Genomic DNA, 14,440 nt, shown 5'->3' with positions numbered 1-14,440 from the left:
GTTCTGAAACTGTTTGGCGAGTTTGATAAAACAGCCCTGGAGAACACAGCAGTAAAGTGCCCTTCAGACTAGCTTGATGACTGCACTTGGGATAAACTATGGTTATGGGTGGGATTCATCAATATAATTCTTAGCAAGTCATCCACAGTGGCTATGTACTTTGTTACGTCTCGCATCTTGATAGTGGGGCAGTCTGGAGTGTTCCGGTTGCAGCCCCTTTGCTGAGCGACCTACCTCGGGGTGAATCAGGCTTTCAGAGATATTGACACCATTGCACGTAGATGAATTCATGTCAATACAGCATGTCTTGGGGTATTTGAGCCCCGTGGTGGAGCTGAACCAAGAGTTCTGGAAATCCTGCGTTTTGTTGTAGAAGCCACAGCATTTGTACTGCAAAGGAAAACGAAAAAGAAATAATAGAGGTCAATTTAAAAAGGGTGTCTTTGAAGAATGCACATAGCACGGTGGAAGGATCTGGTGTTTAATGGTCAGTCTAAGAATGTACAGAGTGTACTACGCAGGAAAAGGGTGTAGTGAAACCACTCACTTTCAGCATGATTACGTTCCAAGCCTCTGATATTGGATCGAAAGCCGAAGAGCCCATATAGTCTTTCAATAAAGACTGCTTGCCTGCCTCGATTGTCAACATCTTGACCTAAAATACAAATATAATTACATTCAAAATCTCACTTGCATCCATCTGAGCATGTTTGTGGAATATTGCCGATACTCATATAAACTGTGGCTATATAATAACATAGCACATCGTACCATTTTGTGTTTTTGTTATCCTTCAAATATAAATAATCTATGGCTCTTTTTCCAATTGCACAATATTTGTACTTTCCAAATAATGTGTTTTTTAATACATTGTAGTAGGCTTCTAAATTAAGCAGCATATAAGAAATTTTTATAGAAGCTTTACTTAGTCTTGGCGCTCAGTAATGGGAAGCCAGATGAATAAGCAATTAACACTGGGGCTCAGAGTGGGAAGTGACAATTCCTGCTCTGACTAAAATAGGATTGGTACCAAATCCCGCCTCGAAACACTAAGTATTCAGTCATTTCAGCATTCACGTTGGCTTTAACGGACAGTTTTAGGATCACAGTGGTAACTGAAGAAATGCTATTCAAAAAAACATTCGAAATAGTAACTTGATGTTGCAAAGGAGGAACAGTTTCTAAGAGGGTCACTGGTTAGGTTATGTAGTACTTCCATGAAGCACCAGGCTATGAGAAATGTGATATTACATTTCAATAATGAATACAGCTTCTCAGTACCATAAAAAGCCATAATTATTAAAAAGTTCTACTGTACTACTTTCTATTTTTTGTGACCCAGTTCATTTGTTTTAAAAAAAAAAAATGGGTGAACAGTTGAACTGGTGATTTCGTCTAGTTTTCTTACCTTGTCACTGTACACCAACACTAAAATAACCCCAACAACTTCTGCGATGAACATACTTGTCACAATGAAAAAGAACTGTAAAGAGAAGATGGACCTTCATGTAAGAACTGCTTCTGGAAAGGTTCAAGTTACAAAACCCAGAAAACATAATAAATAATAAAATAACAAAATGTTTCCTAAGACAGAGCTCTGGGTTGTTGGGGGGAAACATATAGAAAATGTATATTTCATCATGAGTGAACTCTCACCAACAGAATGAGCCAACGGTTCTCCTTCAGGGCGCCGCAGAAGCCGATGGCGCCAATGAGAATAACCGTTGAACCTGTTCCCATGTAGATGTAACTCTCAGTGAAGAGCTGCATGGAGTAGGAATCTAATGCCGCCACAAAGCTGGTGGTACCGTACTTCATCCAAAGACCAAAGATCACGGTCACAAGGCCGCTGATCTGAGAGGCCAAAGACAAATATGACAATCTACAGTTATTATTGTTAATTAGTTTACATGGACTCCTTACGAAAACTATTGAATATACATTGTATCCAGAACTATTAATGTGCTACAGGGATTTACTGCCTTTACAACTGCTGTGAATCTCATGACATACAGTAATTTTTATACATACAAGAGAACTACATTATGTACATTTTTTTACCCAAGATTAAATGTTTTATTGGAAGTGGCTTCATTCTCCACTGCAATAGCTTTGTCTAATTATCTGCTTCGCATTTCAGTCTGCTTGTACACACCGCCAACTTTGCACAGGCTTACAATGCTTTATTTTTTAATGCATGTCATTTCAAGAGAAGGTATGATTGTTAAAAGGCACGTAGTACTTACCATAATGATCACAGTGACCCCTAACATTAAATACCTCAGGAGAGCATAGAGGGGTTGAAGATGTGCCATTTTGGGTGAGGTGTCACAAACCTGTTGCAGAATGATCAAAACAATACTGAAGTACTGTTACTTAAAAAACAAGGTCTTAAGTAAATGTCTTCCTCCCAAAAGGCATTTGAGTAAAACAGTATCAGGTCAAAAAACGAAACTATTGTTACTTATTTCACTTTTTATATTCTGAGGCAGCAGCAACAATAACCGCTTTAAATATAGTAATAAGCAACATAATATCCAATATATAATACATAACGCAAAAATGCATGGATATATTTTTTAATTGAACCTGCTGTTCTAATAAAATTACACATCAATAAAATAAAAAAGTTAATCCTTTTCTTCTGCTTATCTTGGAGATAGCTGAGATAATAAGTGTAATCAAATAAATACAAAGAAATAAATCTTCAGATTCTAACTAGTTTATTAGTCAAATTCTATGATTTAACTGACTAATTAATTATTCATTTAGGGCATTCAATTCAGATAGAGGCAATAATCATACTGAACACAAGTTATATTGCTAGTTTATTGCAGCTAGCTAAATGGTATTTACATGGCTTTCTGTTGCTAATGTTGAAATTGAAGTTTGGTCAGAATGCAAACAGGAACAGAAAAAAAATACATTAACACTGTGATAGACTGGCCTCCTGTCTAGGTGCATGTACCGCGTTTCTCTGTGCTTCTGGGGGTGGTTCTGGACCACAGTGACCATGCACTGGAGAAATGGTTATTGACAATGGATGGATGTACATGTATGTGTGTATAGATATTAGTTAGTAAACCTTTATAAAGCACAGCTAACATCTAACTTTCAAAAACTTGGTTCTGCAATTAGATATTTAACCCTCGGGTTGCGTTCCGCTCAAATTTGAACCATTTCTAACTTATATATATTGGAAATATGGCTCGTTTCATGTAAAGACAGAAATATGATCACCAGTTTCATTCAATTTTATGAGTTTTACTCACATTTCGATGTGTAGTATGTTTGTTCAAATCTGTCCACCCACAGACAATGAATGGGTAAAATTGCAATAAAGAGCAAAGAGCGCTGAATTCCAAAATCAGTTCACACTCACACACACACAATTATAATGCCCATGATGAGAACATCAAAAACAGAAAGCTGTCTTGAACAAGAGTCAAGACCCAATGGTTATTTCAACTGTCTGGTAGAACTTATCATCAAAATAAACGACTTTATGTCAATTATTGGACAGTTTTTAAATAAAAATAGCAAGTGTTTTCAACTGTGTTAACATCAGTTTACACACATGCAGAATGTCCTTACCCTAAACTGCTCCTGTGCAAATACCCTGTTGTTGAAATGTATAGATTGTAACTTAATTTGGATAAAGACACCAGTTACATGACAAATTAACACAGGCTGAATTTGGGGCTATAGATTTTCACCCTAAACCAAGCTGCTTGACAACTGCTCCATAAGGAAAATTGTGACTGACATCCAACAACGGCCAATTAAATCTAGAGAAGAAGTCAGCTGATAGTGAAGTGTGTTGCAATTGGTTCACAGGAGAAGTGACTTGATGGGTTTAAAAAAACTGACTGACAGCTGACAATGGCCAATGAAATCCACAGAAATCAGTAATGAGATGTTACTAATGGTTACAATAAACGAGTCTTTACAGTTTTGTTTTTAAACAATTAACGTATCATTAAAATGTGAAAAACATAGAAAATGCCATTTCTATTAACACAATACCAAACAGGCAGGTCACATATTAAACTATTAATATGGAAACAACTCAATGAGTAACTCAGTTCAAGAATTTAGACAAAAATTCAGTGCTCACAATAATATGAGAAATAACTCGTTCTTAATGTGAACTTCATTCACATTTTCCGCGGTCCATCGCTTCCATTGCTAGTGAATGAATTAGGTTGTCCCTCAAAGCAAGATAAAACTAAGCAATTAACTGATTGAGCAAGAGTAAGTGCTAAGTGTTCTCAATGCAAAGACAAACTGATCAGTCATCATGGTATTATCACACTGCTCAGGTTATTTGAGGTTGGTGGTTCAAATTCCTTTTGCTCCACTGCTATAGTGATCTTGAGCAATGCACTTACCCTGAACTGTGCAAATACCCTGCTGCAGAAATAGTACAGACGTCAGCTAAATGACAAATTAATGATGTAGTTTCATTTTTCATTAACGCAGGCTGAATGTTAAACCACGGATTTTCACCCTAAAGCAAGCTGCTCAGCCACATGGTTCTCCTGATCCCAGTCTCCCAAACTGAATGCGATGTCTATTATTGAAATTTTTAAATTGCCTGAACAGTTAGTGAGTTAAGAGTTACTGGTAAAAGTTATGACTGTGCTTGACTGGTTAAAGGAAAAACTATGACTGACAGCCATCACTGGCCAATGAAATCCATAGAAGTCAGCTGAGGTGTTTCTGTTGGATACTGTAAACATGACTTGATTGGTTTTAATGAAAGAACATTAAAAACAATGCAACCAATTCAAGATGAGAAGAGAATGACATTATTTTATTTAAATACATCTTGTAGTACACTAGGACACATCGTGACTGATATAACCTGAGATCAGTGGATGTTTCTCCATGGCCTCTTCCCTATTTTCTTCCAAAGGGATTACAAGCTCCAACAATATGACTTGATTGGAGTTCCAGAGAGCATGACGATCTAGCCTTGAAGATGTCTCCATGATGGTGACTTGATACCTACGTTGTCTTCCTATGTCAGCAATCGACTGCCGGTCTTGCACTGTCACCAGGAGCCCTGAGCTGGTGGTTGATGCTGTGGTTGCTGAGGTTGCTGCTTTGATGCTGTGTGCAATCCCCACATTCGTAAGCTGCCACAGCCTTAGAAATATGAGCATGGGGGCTGTGACAGCAGCCCTTACCTAGTGCTCTTGTACAGCTGCTGTGGATGTGCTTCAACGTCATTCTCTTTGGAAACAATGGGCATGATAGAGTATCAACCTTTCCCCAACCGAACAGTTTAGATGGACTCGGTAGCTTGCCCCACATTGGCAGAATCAAGAAATTCATAGACCATGGCTCTGCTCTCCAAAGCGCCATCACGGAGTCATTACACTCCAAAGCTTGTTCCCTCCTCGTCCACACTCACTATTGGCACAACCCTACCATTCTGTTCGCGAATTCGTCCACTGTTGCTGTGTGCCTCTCCATTTTCTGTGCCCACCACTATGCTGTGCAGCAGCCAGCACATTCTATTTCCATCCCGTCCTTATTTCAGTATGTTTCAGTAACATTGGAATCACTTGAGTCTCTATTGCTGTAATGCCCTCCATGTAATGTAATTCTCCAGAAGGGAAGTTTAAATACCTTACATTTATTCATTAGCCAATGATTTTCTCCAAAGCAACTTACAATCAAAGCAACTTACAATGTTAAATTACCTGCAATTATTTACCCCTTTGTAAGCTAGGCAATTTTAGGGTAGGTACCTTGCTCAAGGATACTACAGCCAACGGCTGGATTCACACCTGCCACCTTTGGGTCCAAAGGCAACAGCTCCGTGACAGTCGTATAGTGGTAGAGCTGTTGCCTGTTTATTATCGTGTGTTAATTAACACATGATAATTAATTAACACATGATAATAAACTATAAATGAACAACCATTTTAATATTTAAAATGTCACATAATTACATCAGATTCATTAAACTTTGTACAGAAGTAGAGAAACACCTGCTGCAAAGCACAATGAGAGAAATGCTGCACAATCTCAGCACTGTCACAGTATATTATACAGGCATCTCTCGGTTTATGAACATAATTCGTTCCTGAAAACCGATTGTATCCTGAGCGTTTGTATATATCCAACCCAATTTCCCCTTATTTCTTATGGGAAAAACAATGATGCATTTCTGTACTTGTACGTCCTGCCTAAAATTCCTTTTCTTTTCATTTCTAAACAGAATTACTGTTATGAGAAATACAAGTAAAAAAGGAAAGTAAGACACATAAAATAGGAGAACACTGTACATTTTATTTGCTAAAACACAGTGGCAACAGCATTTGTGAAAAATCGTGAAGATGAAACTTCTGTAACAGCAGTTGATTATGTAAGGGCTTTTGAAGAGTTTTATTCTGGGAAGTCAAATTTTTGTCTTTGATTGCCCTTGTCAGTCACTAAACACATGTCAGAATTCTGAAAGAAAAGAGAAAAAGACACATTAGCGAAGTGAGTAAAAAAGATTTACACTAGTGATCGGTGTCACAAAATGAAAACTATTGCTTTGGGATTAGGATTCATCTATCCTGAGTTTCATGCACCTACTCAAGCGATGAACATCGGTGCATCAAGCGGAAAGTGACCAACTAGGTTTACTTAAGAGTCACATGTCTGCAGCTCTGTCTATTTCTCCTAATATAATGTACAAATTGTATTTTTGCTGAGATGTACGTCGCTTTGGAGAAAAGCATCTGCTATATGAATAAATGTAAATGTAATGTAAATGTAAGAAAATTTTGTGGGTTAATCAAGCTTTACACTGACAGGTAAGGGATTCCATTCTGTTTTCATCTTCTTTTAGCACATTGTTCTTAAGACTTTGTTTCAGGGCTCATAATGATATATGATGGTCTTGCATTATGACAAAATGTCATGACATTTGGCATGTTTGTGAGCAGGCCCACATGTATGGGACAACTGGGATAGAATGGCAATCCATGCACGTGGAGGAACTGTTTTTGTGATTACGTAGCGTTTCTTTATGTCTTCCGATGGATTTGTGAAGTTCGGTGGATTGATGAATAACCTTTGTTAGAGTAGCTCTCATAGCCTTGAGAACTGCTCTCCAATGTGTTGCTATTGAAGTGCCCACGTGAACAATGGTTGGCTACCTTCATAAATTCTACATCTGCTGAAATGGAAGCTCCTGGTCTACATCTCACTTCTTTTACAACTGCCGCTGCCATCTTGTTCCTACATGTAGTCCTCAACGACTGTTACAATGCTGCTGGAGCAGAATTAATATGCTATGAGAAATAAACCAATTTATGAGTAGATAGACTGCAAATTACTTTTTTAAACAAAAGGTGGGATGGTGGCACAGTGAGTAACACTGCTGTCTTACAGCTCCTGGGTGGTACAAGAGGATGTGGGTTTGATTCCCCACTCAGTCTGTGTGGAGTTTGCATGTTTGCCCTGTCTGTGTGTGTTTCCTCTGGGTGCTCTGGTTTCCTCCCACAGTCTAAAGACATGCTGTTCAGGTTCACCCATAGTGTGAGTGACACAGAGAGAGTGTGTGTGTGTTCCACTGATGTATGGATGAGTGAGCCAATGTAAGTAGTGTATCTAGCAGTGTAAGTCACCACGGTGAATAAGGTGTGTGGGCTGAGAACACTACATAGAGTTCACTGGATGTTGCTCTGGAGAAAAGTGTCTGCTAAATAAATATGAAACTTTAAAAATTAATTTGAATTGCAGAATCATTTGTAGCATATAACTGAAATGATGCTGGAGTTCAGTGACATAAACTTTTATTTTGTGCATACATAGTGATAAATACAAACTAATTCAAAGTGCATTGCATCAGAAAACCCACAATTGAAAATGTGCAGTAGCACAGCAACACATTTTGCAGCTTAAGTGTAATATAACACATAAAACAAGACTCCATTTAAACATAATTATTATTTATCCACTTAGCTGCTGATGCTTCTCTTCCCAAAGCAAATTACAATGATAGATTTGTATACTACTTACAATGATTTATCAATTTATAGTAAATTTTAATAGAGTGATTCAGGGTATGAAACTACATAAGAGTATTATAGCAGATCCTGAGTTTTTTGAATACAAATAACTGTTCTAGCCACTATGTTACCGAATGGCCCAGTATGTAAAAATTATTGCACATCCAAATGGTGTCAGCGCTTCCAGTACGCAGGTAGAATATATGACTAATTAATGTGGTAAAGTTACAGGCAGGAAACTGAACATTTTTAAGCGTTGTGACTTGTGACTGTCCGTCATGCTGAACAGCCCTGATGTGAACTTTTCCGGTAGAGAGTCACCGAAACCACCATGGCAGCGATCTGAAAGGAAAGCAAACTGCCAACCTGAACATGTTGATCAAGGGAACACCTAACAGTCAATGCAAATCAACGTTGCTGCTTCTTTATCTGTGTCTTTATTACTTCTAGCCACCGCTTCTTTAGAAATATTTTACTGCGTACTGACCACTAACATTTGCATCTCCTCTATGTGAAATTTATAAAGACACACACGGTGGCTGAAGCCACTTGTCCTCAGCAGGGTCACAGCAAACCAGAGCCTAACCCAGCAACACAGGGCATAGGGTTGGAGATACACCCAGGACAGGACACCAGTCCATCGCACAGCACCCCAAGCAGGGCTTGAACCTCAGACCCACCAGAGAGAAGGACCCAGCCCAATCGCCTCTGCCACCGTACCCCTAAATTAGAAAGATTTCTCTGCAAAAGCTTTAGTTAAGTTTTGTTTACACTAGATGGGATACAATGATTAATATTCAGCAACAGCATGATCTTGGAAGGGTTGGTGTGGATAGAAAGAATACTGTACCTCAAGGGCAGCAATTCCGGTGGCCACAGCTCCCACAATGACAGCGTTACTCTCTAGTAGGTCCACCAGCTTAGGATAGCAGCCAGGCACTTTCTGTGAGGGCGAGGGATTGAAATGACTTAGTTCACTACAGCTTCACGGCAGCAGATCCTCGTGAAATAGAAAAACACTAAGACGCGGGAAAATATTCACGTCAATTTGGAGGTAGCGTTGGAGGCTATTTAAATTTTTTTAAAGAACATCAAACAGTAGGATCACCACTCAGTGCGGTATGAAAGGAAGCGTAAAAAACTATGTGAAATACTATACAAAGGTAAAAAAGACCAATGGAGAATCAGTACCGCATTTCTAGAATTTTCCAGAGTACAGGGGCTGTTTAAGCAGCAAGTGTCTGGATATCTTCCAGCAGTCATGTTGTTAAAAGGAGACCCAGTGAAATCGGTGTAGTTATAAAATCCGCAGCAGTTCAGCTGGAAAGGACAAAGAGAGAATATACATACATACAGTCCACCCTCCCTTATTATATATGTGTATGCATGTTCTTTTTTGTATTAATTTCTCTGCATCACTTTTGTCGTTTTCGGGTTTTGAACAAGTTAGCCCGGCAATACTAAATAATTACTATAACCAATATACTCTCATATTAACCCATCAGTAATAAACCAGTTCTCATCCAATGTTGATAAGCCACAATTTCTTATGTATTGTTTTAAGTCCGAGGGGGTGCAGCGACGCAGTGGTGCGGTGGGTTTGACCGGGTCCTGCTTTCCGGTGGATCTAGGGTTTGAGTCCCGCTTGGGATGCCTTGCAACAGACTGGTGTCCCGTCCTGGGTGTGTCCCCTCCCCCTCCAGCCTTATGCCCTGTGTTGCCGGGTCAGGCTCCGGCTCCCTGCGACCCCCGCATGGGACAAGCAGTTTCAGCTGGTGTGTTTCTTAAGTCAGAGTTAGTACCCTTGAGCATATTTCTCTATCAAGTCATTGTGAATCCAGACTGTCTTCCACACAATGTCATACCACTTCCATGATACTGTTCCATAATCCGGTAAGATCAAACTTAGTCCCATAATCCTCCCTAATGCTCTCAAGGGCTAACTTATTGATCAGCTCTTCCACCTGAAGAAGAGAACACAAAGAACAGTGACTGCAGTCTTAGAGAGTGCGTGGACAGCCCTGCATTTCCTTTGGCTCTTAGTGACATTTTTTCTAGTACAGTGACTCACACGAGTGTTGAAGATGAAGATCATGACTACCCCAGCCACCTCGGCTATGAAGATCAGCAGCACAATGACAAAGAACTGGAAGAGAGGTACTGTACACTCACACAAAATTCTTATGTCTTCATAATATCTATCAAAACAAGTCTGAGCACCGATTCTGTAGTACTGTAAAAACCTGTTCTGAAATAAATGTTCACTATGTCACTCTTCATAGCTGTAGTTCCAATTTATTTTCACAGTTTAGTGTACTGAGAATTCTAGATCAAGACCTATAAAAATTTGGCTTAGAAAAGTGATACTGTGCATCGGTGCAATAATAAATAAAGCCATTTTTGTGCATTTATTTTACTGAATGTTTGAGTCACTGGAGTGGAATATGAGAGCTTCGTTGTCTTTGCCATCAGGAGGCAAACCAATTAATTATAAACAAATTTGTTTAACAGCATACCTTGCACCCATTATATATTCTTGCTACCCCTTTTCTCTATTCTGTCTTTAGCCTGTACCCTGTGATAGCACAGAGGTGACCATTGACTCAAGATGTTTGGTGTACTTGGTGCACTGTTGGATACTGTCAACACTATGGACACTAACACAACGGACGGGACCACAAACCTGGGCTTGGACAACAATTTATAGCTTCTATAGATTGTAGCTCAGTCTTGACAGTTGTTCTACTGCTTTTTTGTAGTAGACATGTCCACACATGTCCCTCTGTCACCACAATAGAAAGTCCAGGAGGGGTGGGCAACCACTGGTATTTGGACCCCCAGACATTTATTTTTTCCCATTTTTTTTGCGATTAGGTGCTTTTGTTTTCCTTTCCGCTCTTTCCAGCTGTCTTACTCTACTGTTATTTGTATGTTATAACCGTAATTTTGGATAATTTTCAGTAATGTCATCCAGCTCTCTGCATTACTCTGGTGAGAGGAGCACTCCATAAAATAAAAAGTGAATTAAACTGAATTAAACAAACTGGTGACTGCTTCGGGGTCCTACATCATGAATTTGGATTCAGAATAAAAATAAAAAACTTCTGCAAGAAATGTGCCTAAAGCTATAGTAATGCTATCTGTACTCAATACAATATTCAGTGGTGAGTTATAATGAATTTTCTTTGTTCACTCTCAAAAAGGACACCAAGCCTTTTTTTTCAGTGATGCCATAAGGGGAACCATTTTTGGATTTGTAAAGAACCAAGATCCCCAAACTGGAGTTTTTTTAAGAAGCCACTGAACCCACTGACAAGGAAGGAACCATCCCGTGAACTTGCCACCTGCAATATGAAGGGTGGCAGTCGGGTACAACGCCTGGTTGGTACTAGAGCACCTTGGGCCACAAGGTGATGATTGACTTCACGGTTGTAGCATCCTACTTGAGGCTGTATGTGCTGGACACTCGAGTGAAAAAAGGAGAAGAACAATCAAATGATGACCACCTGGTGGTGAGTTATACATGCAATTTGAAGCACCTGCCAGATAGACCTGGGAGACCCAAATGCTCTGAGGATATTCTGGCAACAGTTCCAACCTCCATGAGAATTTTTCCCTTGTCCTGAGGACAGGAGATGGACATTGAGTCACAGCCACGTTCAAGACCTGTTGTGGATGTGGGTGCTAAAAGCTGTGGATTGAGGGCAGTCGGTGCCTCCCACAGTGGCACATGTAGGACCTACTAGTGGATTCATTGTACTTTATTGTTTATACATTACTGGAATTTTTTTTTCCAATGAAGAATAGTCAAAATAGGCAGTGCCTACTGTGATGACATGGCTGTTTTTGATATAAAAAGTGTCTTGTGTGTACAGGTTACAAGTCTTTGGGTAAACTCACCAGTAACAGCATGCATGGACTCTCTTTCATGGCCCCACAGCAGCCCAGGAAGCCCATGACTAGCAGCACCGCACCCACTGCGATCAGTAGGTACCCCATGTGAAATACTGGGTTTGCCCCTTCTGGAGTGTCTTCTGTGTTCCATAGGACTTTCACCAGGGACTCACTCTCCACCTTCACCCAGATCCCCAAGCCAAGGATAATATTCCCTGCTAGCTGTGGGCCAGAAGAGGAGGAGCAAGCTCATTGCTGGATGTGTGATTAACCAAAAATTCCAGTATTACAGTATATTCTGGAAATAAATAGCCAGTAGGAGATGGGAGACCTGAAGAAACTGCCAAGGTGATGGAAGGTTTAAAGAATACACAAAAAAAAAATAATTAAAACAATGAAACAACACAATTAAAAATGTTTTCCCAGCACTTTTGTTTATAAAGATCAATGATTTTTAGGGAGGAAAAAATGAATGGATTTTCAGTGGGCTGAGCTTATATATAACCTTTTTAAGACACATTTTAGTGACATGCTGCATGTCACCACTGTTCTTCCCCTTTCTTTTTAAACACACACCAATACAAGGGGTCAAGGGTCCCTTTTCCACTGTATGAAACAGACCTGACAGCTGGAGCCACACAACTCAGACATCAGGCGGCCACTCTCACGTGCCCAGCTCATAAAATGTCACATGTGTGAATCAAAATTGCATATAGGATAAATGTCGCAGGCATTTAGGCCCAAATCCATGGCCACTTCCAGTAGCTCCATGCAGCGTCCTCCTTCGGCAGTTTTTTTAGCTTCCCATCACACTGGTTATTTCTTTACATTCTTTTCCTGATGTTAATTATTTACACCAAGGTTTACAGTGTTTTACTTACAAAGATAATGGCATTGAAGACAATCATTACAGTTCTAAGAAAGCCAGAGCAACACATTTTTGCTGCCGTATCCTTCCTGAAACATACAAAAGGATATTGGGAATCACTGGTCGGGGGGGTATCACTACATGAAAATGTCTGTGAGAACTAACACACATATACAGGTGAGAGGATGTAGCATGGAGTTTGCATGTTCTCCCCAGTTTTGCATGGGTTTCCTTCAGATTTTCCACAGACGTTTGTTCTGCTGTTGCGTTTTGAGTGGATCGGTGATTCTAAAGTACCCATCCTGTTTGAATGACGTCTACACACTGGCAAAGGCACAGCTCGCTCATTTAGGGGAAATTTCCTTGATCTTTCTGAATTCCTATTTAATAAAATTTAAGAAAATTTAATAAAATTTTGCAGCACATCTTCTTGGCTTTGAACAAAACTTCAGGAAAAGTGATATTTTGCCCCCAAAAAATGACTGCAAACTCATCTTAGTGAGTTATTCGCTTGTAATCCCCATTTAATTTGTTTCGTGTGCATAATTGCCAGTAAAAAAATCTGACAGTTCAGACTGTAATTTGAGAAAACGCATTAAGATAGAGATCTCAAGAGTCTTCACAACATAGCGCTCATGGAGTCCATCAAACATATCGTATAGACACTTATGTTGTTATCCTCAGCGGACTTTTAATGCCACTTATCATACCATATATCTGTCACTGTTACAGTCCTGATGCAAGGTTAGCAGGTACTGTTAAACCAGGAAACAGTTTGTAGGCCACGTGACTGAAGAAACCCCTGACGTTATTAATAAATATAGTGACTCGGCTACATGGTGTTTGCCTTCTTCATGTGCTTAACTTGAACAATTCACATGGGAACATGTCACCAAATAGCTGTGTTTTAGAACAATTTAGGCAAACTCATAATATTTAATGCTCACAAAGCACCCTTTGCATGTGTGAGCCTGTTCTGTGATGGCCAGGTGTCCCCTTCCTCATATCATGTCTGGTAATGTCTTGATCACCACAATCCTACACAGTACAAAGCACACACACATTGCCTGAAACCACTTGTCCCAAGCAAGGTTGTGGTAAACCAGAGCTTAACCCAGCAACACAGAGCACAAGGCTGGAGAGGAAGGGGACACACCATGGACAGGACACCTGTCCATCACAAGGCACCCCAAGCAGGACTTGAACCCCAGACCCACCAGAGAGCAGGACCTGGCCAAACCCACTGCACCCTTGATATGTGCAAAGCAGTTTTACATAACGGATAGATGGTTGAACAATATGAAGCAGAAATAATTCTTAACAAAGTAAACATGTATTAAGTCACATTTTCTTCCTCACTATTCCAGCATCACTTCCCCTGCCCATGACTGATCTATGTAGTTAGTCAGGACGGGACAAAGCTCAGCAATAAACTGTGATTCACCGACAACGAACTCAAAATGGCCTTATTGCAAAAAGAAGATGTGACCCTGTTATCACATGCATGTTATGTGAGGTACATGTGAGACATTATACTCCATGACCATACAACATAGTTCAGCAGTTAGGGAAGATTACTTGCAGCCTGAAGATTGCTGGTTTGAATTTATTTTGCTCCACTACTATAGTGTCCATGAACAATGCACTTACCCCAAAATGCTCC

General features: G+C 39.8%; 1 protein-coding gene across 1 annotated transcript; it reads right to left on the bottom strand.

Moving 5' to 3' along the window:
- Positions 1–1,638: 1,638 nt before the first annotated feature.
- On the bottom strand, positions 1,639–12,847 carry LOC108939882 (tetraspanin-1-like). The gene is made up of 7 exons (XM_029246997.1): positions 12,791–12,847; positions 11,916–12,131; positions 10,087–10,161; positions 9,881–9,979; positions 9,190–9,335; positions 8,866–8,998; positions 1,639–1,854 (listed from the first exon to the last, which is right to left on the bottom strand). Exons 1-7 carry the CDS (start codon positions 12,845–12,847, stop codon positions 1,639–1,641), a joined length of 942 nt encoding a protein of 313 aa, XP_029102830.1.
- Positions 12,848–14,440: the final 1,593 nt, after the last annotated feature.

The sequence above is a fragment of the Scleropages formosus genome, chromosome 20, assembly GCF_900964775.1.
Source record: "Scleropages formosus chromosome 20, fSclFor1.1, whole genome shotgun sequence".
In the NCBI taxonomy this organism is placed as follows: domain Eukaryota; kingdom Metazoa; phylum Chordata; class Actinopteri; order Osteoglossiformes; family Osteoglossidae; genus Scleropages; species Scleropages formosus.
This window is presented reverse-complemented; position numbering and strand designations above follow the sequence as displayed.